Source organism: Astatotilapia calliptera, chromosome 7 (genome assembly GCF_900246225.1).
Source record: "Astatotilapia calliptera chromosome 7, fAstCal1.2, whole genome shotgun sequence".
Classification (NCBI taxonomy): domain Eukaryota; kingdom Metazoa; phylum Chordata; class Actinopteri; order Cichliformes; family Cichlidae; genus Astatotilapia; species Astatotilapia calliptera.
The window spans coordinates 39,466,012-39,480,655 of record NC_039308.1 but is presented as its reverse complement, the minus strand read 5'-3'; the positions used below and the strand labels follow the sequence as shown (position 1 = coordinate 39,480,655).

Here is a 14,644-nt window from a genome sequence, read left to right as displayed (position 1 = left end):
TTAACGTCAGTGGAATCAAGGCTATGACCACATGTACACGAGTTTATTATTTTTCCCAAATTAGTTTTGGAAAATGTTTTTGTCCTCATAAAACCAAAACAAAAAAATAACCTCAAGGTCTGTGGAGCTGGACAGAGCAGTAGGTGGTGACATAACCATATCCAACAAATAATTCAGCTTGATCCAAAAACACGGCACAGAGGCCAAGTTTTCTTTTTCCTTCGTCTACACATAAAACACTGAAACTCTGGAAGCAACAAAGAAAAAGCCTGCGTGTAGTAAAGTACCGTGTATGTGTGCACCTTTATTTTTCTTGTTTAGTCTCAGAGATGAAGCTCGTTTTCTTTATAATTCATGACGTCAATGTCGGACATTATCTAGGCTTGATTCTTTCAAAATATTCCTGACTCTGATTCCATAGGGACTCGGATAATCTGCTGCAAACAGTAAACGAGATAAAAAACAATGGGGCGTGATGTTTCGATGATGATCTTTGACCCCAGAGTCAGAGCCTGTCGGACGCTGCACACAGAGAGCTCTGAAACTTCAGGTGAGAGCTGAGTGAAGGTTTATTGACAAAGAGGAGGAAACAGGAAATCTGTTTACACTCAAAACTACCAGGTAAAAAAAGCATGTTAAACAAACTAAGCCCCGCCCCCTCACCGTTACTTCCTGAAAAAGTGTAAAAATAGTTCCTTGGAGTCCGAGGTGCAGTCAAATATTGACCAATTACACGTCCTTTTATTCTCGTACAAACATGACACGGATAGAAAAGAGCATAAAAAACAGTGGCGGTAAAAACGAGGTCAGAATTTATATTTTTCTCACGCCGTTCGTCACGGCTGATTGGTTCTTCGGAGCTGCTGAGTTAAGGCACCGTGAGAGCTCGAAGAGGTAGGAGGCGGGGCCAGGAAAGGCTGAGAGCGTAGAGGAGGGGGCCGTTGTGGAGGGGACGAGGCGGTGTTGGAGGAGGGCGTGGAGGGGCCCGTGGTGATGGTGGCGCGGTTCAGGGACAGTGGTGGCCGCTGGGGCTTGGTGGTAAGGGAGAGCGGCTGCAGCTGCTCGGGGTACGGTGACGTGTGCCCACTGAAGGACGACGAGTGTGTGTGCTCCGTGTGCGTCGGCGCCGGGGCAGCGGGCGAGGCCAGCGACGTGGTGGGAGTCGCGGGAGAGTCCAAGGAGGAGGCGGGGCTCGCCTGTGACAGGTGGGTGTGTGTCAGGTGAGAGACGGTGTGCGGCTGCGTCAGGTGATGGCGCGCGTGTGCAGTCTGTGTGTGCGGTGGAGGCGGCGGTGGGTCCTCGGCTCCCACGGAGACACGAGGCCTCTTCAGCTGCGGGGGGAAGTTGTCTGACGGTGCCGCCGCGGCAACTGAGGAGCAGACGCACAAAAGTGACATCATTGTGACATTTTCTACATCGTCACAAAGAAAACAGCAAACATTGCCTCACCTTCGAGCTTCATCTCCATCCTCGCCCTCTTCCTCTTCTTCTTCTTCCCCTGCAGGAAACGAGCCGTGAGCACGTCAGCTGACACGAACATGTGACACATGATCACGCGACTTTCATACTCACATAGTTGTCTCTGGCCGACCAGCCGGGGTAAAGCTTGGAGTGCAGGAGCCTCTCTTGGCGTGCCAGCTCGTAGTATTTGGCCTGCTCGTCCTTCGTCAGTGAGTGCCACTGAGGACGGAAAAAACACAGCACACACGTGAAAAATGACGAATCCACGAACACGGAAAACAAACAAACAAACAACCCACCAATCAGATTCAATCTAAACTTATTTATATATACTTATATTTATTTACAGCCCTGCAGGACTCGGCCACAGTGAGGAGGAAGAACCCTCTTTTAACAGGAAGTAGGATCAAGAAGGGACAATCTACCTCATCACATGACTTTACCATTATTTTAGCTGTGATGAAATGATTTCATCATAACTTTGAATGTTTGATGATTCAGAGAATCTTACAACTTTCCTTTATGTAATTTTGATAAAGTTTAAATCTCAAACATGAAACTGATTTGATCCTTTCTGAACTTCAGTTTCTTCAATTCATCCCGACGGCTTTATGACGCTACACCTGACATCACTTTCTCCATAATGTCACTAAGAGTGACCTCTGACCTCCAACTTTCTGTCCAAATGACAACTTAATTATTCAAATGTATTTTATTCATAATTGTCTTGATTTATGAATCAAGAATAAAAACTTGATTTATTCTGAAAACATCACAGCTGTCAATCATTTTACATTTTAAATGTGAAATAAATGTAAATATGAAAACATGAATATTTGAACATGAATATGTGAATAAAATGTGTCTGGAACGTTAAAATGCGTAAAGACATTAGACTAAAAATTAAGCTCCGCCCCCTGGTGCAGTACCCTCTGTCCGAGGATCTGGTTGATGGACGAGCTCTCCTTCACTTTGCACATGGCGACCACTTTGGGCCGCTCCTCCCTCATGTACAGCATAAAGGCGTTCAGCGGCTTCTTGATGTGCAGCTTTTTGTCCTCGTCGCCCTCGCGCTTTGTTTCAGGCGTCGCCTTCCTGTGGGGACACAGGCGTGAGACGGGTGAGTGTAACCTTGGTGACAAAATGGGTGGGAGGAGCAGCTGCTGGAATTAAACTGTGAGGCCATTTATTTTTACCTTGGCTGAACGCTGCTGGCCCCGCCTTCGTCGCAGCTATCACTTTCAGGCTCCTGCTTGACTCTGGTGCGGACGATGGCGGGGTGGGGGACGGACAACTGAGGGGTGGGCACCAAGCGAGGAGAGAAGCTGCTCGACACCAGACTGAACAGAACAGGGAAAGGTTAAATACTACTGGATCATTAACAAAGCAACAATTCAAGGAGTGCTGCTACGTCCCATATCTGAGCATGTACTAATAAAAGCGTCACACAGACAGAATGGTTTATGAATGGTATACAGTTGGTATATTGTTGAATTCCAACAGTGAAATAAAGCACGCAGAATAGAAAATGAGACGACAACAAAGAAAATGCTATTTTCCATTAACTTTCATGCTGAACTGAGGAAATATGAACCACATATTTTGAATACCACAAAAAACAAGAAACTGCATTAAATATGGACATGTTTATTTTAACACCTACTTTGCCCTGAAGAGTCCAGGATAATATATGTTAATTAAATCAGCTTGAGCTATAACACTTTCAACAATGTGAGAAAACTGGCCTGGCTCACCTGTTTTTAAAATATGAATCTGGATTTTTTTTCTTTAGGTTTTGTTTTATTTTGTTTATTTGTCATTTTAACAAAATAAACCCACAATAATCCAAACTGACTCGAAATGTAAAGCTTTTACTTTGCTAACACAACATCGTGATCCCTCAAGGTGTCCTGAAGCCTGAGGAGTAATACGAGGAACTCTGACATGAGGCGATAAGGTGCGAGGATCACGCTTCACTTCAGCCGCAGTGAGCAGGTGGAGCTGATTCAAAATACACATGAGCATCAAAACGGCGTGTTTAGTCTCGGTCACTTACCTCGACATGGAGGCGTTCATGGCGAGTGCTGCCGGCGAGAAGCCCCCGGCCATGGGGTACATATGCTGGCCCTGCCTGCAGACAGAAACACGAGCAGATGTGAGGACTTCTTGTTAGCTGACAGCCGTGTAACGTGTGCAGAAACCTCTCGCCAGCCCCACGACTGGATCTGCCGATGAGGACGGCCGAGGAGGTGGGCGTGTCCCCTCAGTGTTTAAGGCCGGGGCTTTTCCTGGAAGCATTGCTCTGATTCTCCAGCTTTTACCAGTTTTAGGTAAACACGAGCCTGTGTTATTCAGCAGCTGATTGTACAGGTACGGCAGGTTTCACATGAATCGTCGTGATGCCGTGTTTTTATGACTTCCTGGTCGGTGGGAGCCTTCAGGTTGAACTGGATCAACAAACAGAAAGTTCAGCTCCTCGCACTCGCTCTGTCGCTTCCTCATTCATAACTGTGCCAGAAGAGCTCAGCTCTGATTGGCTGAAAGGGTCACTGCAGAGCATCAGTGATCCATGTCAGCAGTGGTACTTCAGTACATTTCCTCTGTGCTTCCATGTGACTGAGTTTTTTTCTCTGCCCTCAGAAACAGCATCATTGTTTCCTCTGAGGGCTGTGATGTAATTGTGAGATTACCATGGAAACCCTGAACCGTGTGTGTGTGTGTGTGTGTATGTGTGTGTTTGTGTGTGTGTGTGTGTGTGTGTGTGGTACTCACAGCCATCCCAGAGGGTGTGGGATCTGAGGCATGGCTCCAGGGGAGACCGGGTAGCAGGAGGCGTGAGGAGACCGGGACACCCCTGCTGCAGAGACAACTCAGCTTCATGCTTCAGCTTCACCATCATGCCCACAGGATTAAAGATGGAGGCAGGGATGCCGCTTACCTGCTTCAGGAGAGAAGCCAGGTGAGGTCCTCGGTGGGGAGAAGGCCTCGGGGCTATAGGACAGCAGTGGGTGGAGGTGGGACACGTGGGGATGCTGCACTATCGGCACACTGCTGGACTGCAAATGGACAGAGACAGCAGCTAAGAGGCAAAGATGAATATGAGATTATAATCTCAGGGTTCTGGATTATTGTATCAGAGGAAGGACAGATTATTTTCTTATAAACAGCTCTTCGTGTTACTGATGCTTCTGGGCGACTCCCCGACCCAGGCCTTGGTCTGACTCTACCTGTGACATTACTGTAATACTGCTATGTGAGGGTGACTCAGTAATAGGGAAGCAGTTAGCGGGATTAGCGCAGAGCTGGAAGAACAGAATGATCGGATTAAAGCTTTCTGACGGCTCTTCTGTATGCAGATCCACCAGGATATCATTAAAACTGCAACATCAGAAGAATGAAACTCAAAGAAGTGAAGAAGAGATGGATGAAATGGCTGTGTTTGTCCACCAGAGGGCGCACTACAACTACAAAGGCCGAGCAGCTGATCGGGGCAGTAAATAAATAAGTGCACTCTCCATAAGAGGCTGTGCACATCGCCCTGATTTACAGCGTGGTGATGGTGAGGATGAGAAGGAGCACAGTCCGGCTTGTTTTAACCTCACATGTTGAATCAGTGACTATCTCCGTGACAACATGATAAACTGGAGAAACATCATCCTCCACCTGCCTGAGAACCAATCAGGACGGAGCTGATGTTAGTTTCATCTCTAAGCTCTTACCAGGTGTGAGGGAGTCGCTGTGTCTCTGACGGATGCTCTTCCTGGGACGTCGAGCAGCGGCCACTGAAAGGGCAGGTACTGTGGAGACACACACACACACACACACACACACGTTGGTCATGATTTCGCTGCAATATTTACCAGTAATCCCAGCACTGACACAAATCTGGATGAAGGGATTAAAGCCCGAAGGAAATCATCTTCCTCAGCCTAATAAAGTCTTTGCTGAAGGCCACGTCTGAGTTTCCTCCCAGCAGGTCGGACTAATCCACAGAACGCCCACAGGAGCAGCCTCCGGCCTCAAACTCACCGTGAAATGTAAACTCATCACCGAGGTCGCCCATCTTATGAAAACGAAGCAAACTTATTGGTGGAGGAACTGAAAGGTCAGACTTTTGCAGACTTTAGCTAAGCTGGCTGAGCACCGCGTGTTCCAGCAGCTCTGTCATAACTGACCAAACTCCATCAATGCTGGAACGAAAGCTGCTCAGACACGTTTCACCTAAGCCTCGTCTGAGCAACGCCACACAGGGAGAACCCGACACTCCCACTTCTGTTTTCATCCAAGTGAAGCTTCAACACGTGTGTCCAAGAACACGTTCACAGATCAGGTTCATGTCTGCAGGAGAACAGCTCACAGGAAGTCATATTACACCATCTGGACACCTCGTTTCCTCACATCAGGATGAACAAACTCACTGCTGCAGCGGCACCAAAGTGTGTGTGTGTCCGGGCTCTGAACACACACGGTGCATCTTTACTTTAACAGCTGCACTGAAGCACTCTGACCCACCTGGATGTTCAGGTGAATGCTGATAATGTGCAGTGATGGAGGTGATGGTGTGACCTGTCCAGGTGTGTTGATCTGAAGCTCTGTGTGTCAGTGTTGCAGGAAACACTGACACCAAGATGAGACAACGCACTTTGTGACGCATGTTTACATTCCTGCACACCAGAAACACCAACACAGGGCCACACCCACTGATGAATGGACCAATGACCTGGCTTACACAGGAGGAAGAAGAGGGACAGATTAGATCTAAACCAAAGTTGTTCTGACCCCACCCCTTCCACAAACTCACACCCCCATCCCCCTCACTTTATCAAATGTAAACAGACCCCAGGTGCTCAGTCCTCCAATCAGCTGTGATCCCTGACCCTTAACCACAGGACCACTGTGACTGATGTGCCTTCTGGACTGCAGTGACATCACCACCAAGCACCTGAGCAGGTGAGCAGTACGTGCTCAAAGTCCACAAAACACCATGAACCACCAATAAGAACACAGCTCTTATCTGCTCCCACGCTCTGTAACAAGCATGTAAACACACACACACACACACACACACACTGCAGTGAGATGACTTCCTTTGCATCGTCTCACTTTCCGCCTCGCTTGTTTACACAGAGCGGTGCAACACCTAGTGGTAGGCAGTGTCATAACATAACAGGAAGTTACTGAGTAGGACTTTCTGTTGCAGACTAGCCAGAGCAGTAGAGTCTGAACATCTCCATGACTTGCTGCGATCTCCGGGTAGAAGAATGACGGCAGCTTCCTTCCAGAGTCCAACCTCAGGGTTACCGAGGCACTCCAAAATAAACAAAGCAGACCCCTCCCCCTCTCAGGGAAGTAGTGCTGCATAACCCTGAGTGAAAAAGAGGCGTGCTGATGGTGGCAGGATGCCCTGGGTGGATTCAGAAGCGTTGGCTCATGGCGCACAGCAGACATGTTTGGCCTGACTTACGTCCACAGCTCAGCTGCGTCAGTTGCTTAGTCATCCAGCTGCTTTTAGGGTCCTGAAGATGCTCCACTTCAACCTGCAATTCCAGCCTGAATGGAGCTCCTTTCTGTAGGTCTCTGGGGGTCCACCTACACCGTGCTGTGGGATGGAGGAGGCAGTGATTGTGGTCGAGGTGGTTTTCGCTGTCCAGCTATTGGAGGTTATTCTGGAGCGATGATTGGCTGAAGCAGAACCATGGTGCTGTGGTCTTTTCTTATGGATGTAATGGCCTTCGTTTCCTGGAGGGCGAGGTTGGGAGGAGCAGTCCACCCTGACTGCTGATCTGAGTCTGGGAGGTGAAGACATCTATCAAGCTGCTGCCTTGTCTTCCTGTTCTGGTCCTGATGGTCCGGGTTCTGCCTCGGGATCAGATGAAGGAGACGCCTTCAGTTTGATGATGTCAGAGCGTGTGTCATGAACCATCAGTCTGACCCAGATCTGCAGCGAGCAGCAAGAACTTCCTGTTTCCTCCACGTTTGGGAATAAACTGTTTCTGTTCTGTGTACAGGAACACAGTGAAGAAAGCAGAACTGTGTGTGTGTGACTGTGTGTGACTGTGCGTTAGTGTGTGTGTCCCTCTGTGTGTGAGGGTGTTTAAACAGGTTGTCCTCCTGGTATTTTAAGACTCTGCAGACAATATGAAGGAAAACAAAGGAGCTGTGGGTCTGTCTGGCCTGCTGAGAGGGACCAACTTTAACTACACACACACACACACACACACACACACACACACACACACACACGGCCGGCTTTATCAACAACCTTTTAAAGCCCAGCCCCCTCGGTCCTCCTGCTTCCATTCACTACAGCTCAGGTGTGACTGACTGCAAGCCATCTCAGCCAATCAGTCAGATGCTGATTACAGCACTGCAAACAGACGAGAAGCTCTGTGTGTAAAATAAGAATCACCAACACTTCACCAGCGTGTCCCCACAGGTCTGAGATTCAACTCAAAACAGAGACACTGAAAACAGCACATCAGACTGGTTAAACTGGTTCAAGTTGGGATTAAATCCAAAGCTCACACAAAAATATAGATATAATAAAAATATAATCATCGTGTTGTTTTCTGTTCTGCAGAGGCTTCTATGCAGACATTCAGACACCACCCCACAGAGCAGGTGGAGAACCAGCTGTAACCTCAGGCTAAAAGATTAAAGTCGGAAAGCTGCAGTTCCTCTGACGGCCAGCAGGCGTGGCCCACACTGAAATGTCCAACTTTGGGAGAAATGATTGGTCACTTGGATGAGTGACTGAAAATTCATGTGTAGATGAACACATTCACTTTTTTGGGACTGGCTGACTGAACATCATCAAGACAGTACAGCAGACATGAACATGCTTCCAAACCTGCTCTCCTGTCACGTGTTTATAAATCCATCCATCCTCTTCTGCTTATCTGGGACCAGTTGCGTGGGCAGCAGCACAACAGCACAAGCAGAGAAAGCCCAGACCTCCCTCTCCCCAGCCACCTCCTCCAGCTTGTCCGGGAGAACACCAAGGCGTTCCCAGGCCAGCTGAGAGATATAATCTCTCCAGCGTGTCCTGTGTCTGCCAGGTGGCGTTTATAAATCACCAGTTTAAACACCAATGATGATGTCACAGTGCCCCATCAATCTTTTGTATACAGTCTATGCACTAACCTGCAAAGGGCCTGAGTGTGTGGGCAGCTTTAAATGGAGATATTCGCATGTATCAACATGCACGTGTTACCAAAAAACAGGACTGACACGCTCAAATTACCCCACACACACACACACACACACACACACACACACACACACACACACACACACACACACACACACACACACACACACACACACCTTCTTTCAGATCCTTGAAGCTAGTGTATTTGCAGTGTCTATGTATGCAGTGTGTGTGTGTGTGTGTGTGTGTGTGTGTGTGTGCACATGCGCATGTTTGCAGTGCCCGATTAATGACAGCCTCTGACCCGCCCTCAGACTGCCAGGCACACCTCCTCCTCCTGCTCCTCCAAAACACTGAGGCTACGTCCACACTAATGCGTTTTTGTTTGAAAACGCATCGTTTTCTCCCCGTTTCGGCCTCCTGTCCACACTGAGACGGCGTTTTCCTCAAGGAAAAATGCAGCGTTTTGAAAACGCTCTCGAAAACGCATACATTTCAAAACGGAGCTGTCCAGTCGCAGTGTGGACACTGGAAAATGCAGACTTTCTAAAACGATGACGCATTTTAGTCATGTGACCAACTAAACAAAGATAGCGGAGGGCATTATACAGCAGTTGCTTTGATTGCTCTCAATTTTGACAGCCCTAAAAAAAGATTAATATCAGTTTGTACATGCTCCAGGTAGCTTTTCTTCAAATTCTTTAATTCTCACTCACTTTTGCGAATGCGCAGGACTGGAACATAAGCGTTTTGGGCCGTTTCAATGTGGACGCACAACTCTGTGAAAACGACTGAAAACGCAAGTGTAGACGCGGAGCGTTTTCAGACGAAAACGCTGTTTTCAAATCTATCTGTGCTAGTGTGGACGTAGCCTGAGAGGGGTGCAGGAGGTCTGAACTGTGAGCAGAGCAGAGATACCTGTGCTCTTTCACACCTGAGCAGCATCACCAGACTGCAGGTGTGGCTCGTACCCGACACCTGGACCCGGCTCTGGTCTTTCAGCAGCTGCATAAAGGCTTCCTTTGCTGTCTTGTGTAATCTCAACAATGAACATAACCCACTTTTGGTTATCACACATGTAAAATAATTTGAAGAGAAATTACAAAAATGAAATTTTTCTGAACCTGAAATCCACTGCGGAGTCAGTTTTATCCTGATGCTCTTTTCTCAGTGTTTCTGTCAAAAGACGTTTCAGTAGCCGGAGGCCAAACTGCGACTTAGCTAACCAGCTCTCGGGTAATGATAACAATAACAAACCCACCTGAGAGCTTTCAGACTTTAAACACACAGGAGAAGGAAAGAAACCCCAGACCTGGGTTCCTGGGAATACTCGGCTGTAAAACTGACATGAAATGTGGCCTCAGGGGGAAAATGATTTATTTGTGACAACCTCAGGGAGTGGCACCAATCATCCTCCACCTCTGGTGCCAGGATAACAACTGGACAACTCTGCCCTCCCAACACAGTGGTCCCTAAAACAGCATCCATCTTTCCTCCAGTCTGTCATATCGACTCTTTTTAAACCGCATCACAAACTTCCAGATCAGGCTGAACAACCGTAAAACCACCTTCTCGTCATCATCCACTTTGCTCTGTAACCACGGTTTGCTTTAAGCCCCGCCTCTACCCAAGAGCAGCCTTCAGATCAGAGCCCCTCACCGTCACACTGCATTAACCTCTAATCCCAGCTCGCCAACCCCAAGCTACAGCAGCTAATCTGCAGCTCGTCACTGAGCTCGACCTGCCCAACCACACACGCGCGCGCACACACACGCTCGTGCACGCAGCCTTCAGGTGAGTCAGCGTGATTTTCGTCTCTGCTGCGGCCTTCTGTCGTGTTAAAGTGTGTCACGTGAATGGCTTCATGTGCATGAGCATGACTGAGCTGTACCAACTGTAAGTACACATCTAAAAATAAATCACCTAAAAAAGTAAATAAATAAATAAACAAATAAATAAAAATGCTCAAATTGATAAAAATATAAAATATTTGAAAAACAGAAAATCTATTTTAAAAATTCAATAATAAAATTTAAAATTCTATAGATAACATTTTATGTTTTTCAGATAGCATTGACAAAAATCTAAAAAAAAAAAATGTAATTAAAATCTGAATGAAAATGAAAAATGAAAGCCAAATGAAAAAACACTTTCAGCATCTCTGTGTCTTACCGTTCGGGCACCTGCCGTCAGGGCTCCATTGGCGAGGTACGGGCTGCAGAGGTTCCCGAGGTCAGGGAACATGAAGAACGGGTACCCGACGTAGGGCGAGGGCTGGAGGACGCCTCCATCACGCTGCTGCTTCCTCAGAGCTGAGAAATAGATAAAAAGGATCAACAGTGCACGCTGACCTGAGACCAGTTCAAGTTCAGGCTCACATTCAGTTCAGCTTTTACAGCCCAAGACCTGAATCAGATTATTAATCAGCTGCATCTCCAGTGAAACCCTCATTCTGATTAAGATCAGGAATTTATGATGCCAAACACCCTCTGACTTCACCGCACTGCTGGAAGCAGGAAGCTTACACGTGTAAGCACAAAAATGTCGGCTAAAATAAATCAATGCCAAAAACAAAATTTAAACCAAGCTAATGAAAAATTTCTTTTAAGTAATTTATCATTACTAAAATATCTAATTAAAATAAATAAAGTGTTCTAAAAGAGCCAATGAGAGAGATATAAAATACTGAATATTTGTAGCAAAAATTTAAACCCCCCCAAAATGATTAATATTTAAAAAAATAAACAAACATTATATGACAGAAATATGCATGAGAAATAATATTAATATTTAAATATAAAACAATAATTTTAATTAATATTAATATTTATTATTTTGTATATATTACATTAAATTTAATATAAAATGTTACATTCCAAATGTACTTAAATGTCTAAAAGACATGAAACACACTCAATATAATTAAAATAAGATTCCAACAAAGTCAGGAGCAAATACATGAAGACAAGTCAAGTTGTCCAAGAAATTACATTAACCCAATAAAATTTTCTAAAACAATTAAAACAGTCAAAATATTTGCAATGAACTAAAATATATAGCAAATAAACATAATAAGTGTTTGTAAATATAACTGCTAATAGCTCTCTGAGACACCCAGAAATATTTATATAAATAATGTAAACATAAATGTGGCATTATCCTTTAAATGCAGAAAAAATGTGCTTAAAATATTAATAAGAAAGGTCAGACATGTTTACAAATACAGAAACATGGGTGTAAAATAGGGCTAGAAATAAAACAAATCTAAATGACAATAGAGGATTATGTCAATAAAGTACCCAGAAACACCTGGACTCTTACAGGTGTGTCTCTTGGAGGTTTCACCTGGTCTCAGGTACACAGAGCTCCGTGTCCAGGTGTTCTGCTGCTGGAGACCATCTCCCTCCCAGCGGGCTCATAAACTTCATAAAGCAGCACTGTGGCTCTTACCTTCCTCGCTCAGCTGGCTCTGCCTGCCCCTGCTCACCACACCTGGACGGGGCTCGGGGCGCCGGTCTGCCTGCACAGAGGAGCACACGGGGAGGGTAAACACAGCGCCGATAGCCCGCTGGGGTCCCGGCTGCCCCGCTGTGGCCCCGCTTTGACTCACCTCTGAGTCCGAGCTGCTGTTGGTCTCTGACTCGTTGACCAGGGAGGACTTGACGTCGTCCAGATCTCGCTCGGCGGACACGTTGCGCTTCTCCTCCTGCTCACCTTCGTCTTTGAAGGCGATGAGCTCGTCGCTGGCTCCCAGGTCGTCGCCGTCCTCCCGGCTCAGCTGCGGCATGGCTGGACGCTAACGACGGCTAACACTAGAAGCGACTTAAGGGCTAACTCGCAGTTAGTACACAAAAGTCCCGGAACACCGAAGCCCTCTCCCAGGAAAGTAGTTAGCTAAGGTCAACTGTGCGGGACCTCCTCAAAGTCAGCGTTAACGCCAACTTAACGGCTTTTTCTATCCGTTTAAACCGTTAAATAAACAGAAAACTCCCCCAACAGCTAGCTTACATGCTAGCTAGCTCCGTGCGGCGTTCACGGACACTTCAGCTTCAGGCGTCGAATTCCTGAGGAGCGCGGTCCTCCTTCAGCCGAGCTCCTCCAAGAAAAACCTCCTTACAAAAGCAAAGTCTCAGCCACAGATGCTTCAATGATTTTAAAACACCCCGTCCCACCAAACATGAAACTAGAATTTTAAATCCTTCACGAACGGACCGTCGACATCTTAATAAGCAAGCCCGAAAAGTTCATGTCCCCCCTGTGTGCAGTTACTGCTCCAGCGGAGAAAGTGGAAGGCCTGCCCACGGTGATCCCTGCATCGTTAGTCCGCTCTGAAACGTGCATAATTCCGCACACCGCTGCGGTTTTACTCTGCTCGTTTCCGCATATCGCGCAGTTTGCTGATTCAAGACGATCACTGGAGGCGTGGGAACGGAGACGGGCTGCACTCAAGTGGAGTGGAAGGAAAAGACTGCGGGGGTGGAGGCTGGAGGAGCAGGAGACCTGCACTGGCCCCGGATCAGTTGACCGGAGCCGGGTGCACGGGGCCGCGGGCTGAGCTGATCCTGGATCAGGCACAACAGGTTGATCCTATCTGCGCGCAGAGGAGGAGGAGTTCACACGGAGAAAAGGAGACTTTCAGAGTTTAAAGGAGCAGTTCGACACTTTGTGCCCTCACGGACTGAAACGGGACACACTTCCACCGCAGATGCCGAGCACAGACCCCGGGCCTCAAATTCCGCACTCTGCAGCTCCTCCAGCGGCCAGCAGGGGCGCCAGCGGCGGGTCAGCCCCCATACACTCCCGTGTTAACGTGTCCGACATTTACAGCAGAAATAAACGCGTTTACAGCAAACATACATATACACACACACTTGTTTTCATATCATAACCCCAATACTAAGACCACATTTTGAGTCTCAAAAATATATTTTTCTTGTTTGTCTGCCAATATTCACTAACTACTACCTAAGTAGTAGCAAAACTGTAAAAAATGGGATGTAAACTGGAAATAGAGAAAGTTCACCTTCAAAGTAAAAGTCAGGGTTGCAGTTAACATCTTTCATAAGGCAAAACTTTTATGTTGAAGTCTCCATATCCACTTTATGTCCCGCTCAGGTAGTAGTTTGATTTTGATTTTGATTTGATTTTGATTGATTAGCATTCAAATATCTCAGTGAAGACAGAACAAAGATCTACCACAAAGCACGAAAGCATGAGACAAGGCTAATCAAAAGGTAGTGATTATTTGCGGACAAAAACTACAAACATTTAATACTACAGACACAGGCGGCTGTGGCTGCTAGCTGTCTGCTGTCTTCATCTCAGCAGGTATCTGTATAAACAATATTGGGAGCAGACTTTCCAGAGAGTCTGAAATCCGGGTTGGATGAGTGAAAGTCTGTTAATTAGAGCTGTACCTGTCCAAATGTCGCCCCCACATATATAAAAGTGTTATGAGCCCAGCGGGAGCTCTTGGATGGTCTGTTAGTACAGTAACTTCACAGCAGCCATTTTATTGGCCTCATGATGTCATTAAAAATGCTCCAAAAGGCTCCGAGAGCCACAAACATGGTCCAGAGGTCCAGTTAGCAGACAGCTAGCAGCTAGAGCCACCTGTGTCACCATCAACCTGCCAAAGGGGCCACGGCTGTAGTAATGCAAACTTTAAGCCTTAATCCAATTTAAACAGGTGAGTGTAGGAATAATAAATTGGTGAATGGCGCAAGTTGTATAAATGCTTTAAAATTAGGAGTCTATTGGGACGGACTCACTGCTGTCTCTGCTGGACGGAAGAGGAGCTGCAGCTCACAGGTCTCTGTTTCAGTGGGATCGTGTGGATCTGGCTCTGGATTGGAGGAAACGAGGTAAAAACAGCTGGCACACCGATACCGTCTGTCCGGTATCAGTTTCTGCTGCACATGAGCACAGTGATGGGTTGTGGTTCTAGAAGGCAGAACCGTTTTGGCCCGAGCGCTGCGCGTGTGTTTGTGAAACGTTGGGATGCGTTTAGGGCCGGTTTGGAGCTTCGGGTTT

At 46.9% G+C, this 14,644-nt stretch overlaps 1 protein-coding gene across 2 annotated transcripts; it reads right to left on the bottom strand.

The window, feature by feature from the left end:
• Nucleotides 1-284: 284 nt before the first annotated feature.
• Nucleotides 285-13,560, bottom strand: LOC113026196 (transcription factor 7-like 1-B). 2 transcript variants are annotated; one of them, XM_026174698.1, is made up of 12 exons: nucleotides 12,222-13,560; nucleotides 12,062-12,131; nucleotides 10,784-10,923; nucleotides 5,181-5,258; nucleotides 4,400-4,517; nucleotides 4,234-4,315; nucleotides 3,518-3,592; nucleotides 2,658-2,801; nucleotides 2,391-2,556; nucleotides 1,573-1,680; nucleotides 1,450-1,498; nucleotides 285-1,369 (listed from the first exon to the last, which is right to left on the bottom strand). In XM_026174698.1, exons 1-12 carry the CDS (start codon nucleotides 12,396-12,398, stop codon nucleotides 837-839), a joined length of 1,740 nt encoding a protein of 579 aa, XP_026030483.1. In that variant the 5' UTR covers nucleotides 12,399-13,560; the 3' UTR covers nucleotides 285-836. The 2 variants fall into 2 exon arrangements, with proteins under 2 accessions (XP_026030483.1, XP_026030481.1); XM_026174696.1 differs by having other exon boundaries at nucleotides 4,234-4,318; nucleotides 12,222-13,552.
• Between the last annotated feature and the right edge of the window lie 1,084 nt (nucleotides 13,561-14,644).

Bases quoted from the DNA above. Each gene is read 5' to 3' on its own strand.
- LOC113026196 (XM_026174696.1), bottom strand. From the start codon at position 12,398: ATGCCGCAGCTGAGCCGGGAGGACGGCGACGACCTGGGAGCCAGCGAC. The intron at 4,319-4,399 runs GTAAGCGGCATC...TTGTCTCTGCAG, and splicing joins TGGCTTCTCTCCTGAAGCAG to CAGGGGTGTCCCGGTCTCCT. The intron at 2,557-2,657 runs GTAAAAATAAAT...GTGTCCCCACAG, and splicing joins GCCAGCAGCGTTCAGCCAAG to GAAGGCGACGCCTGAAACAA.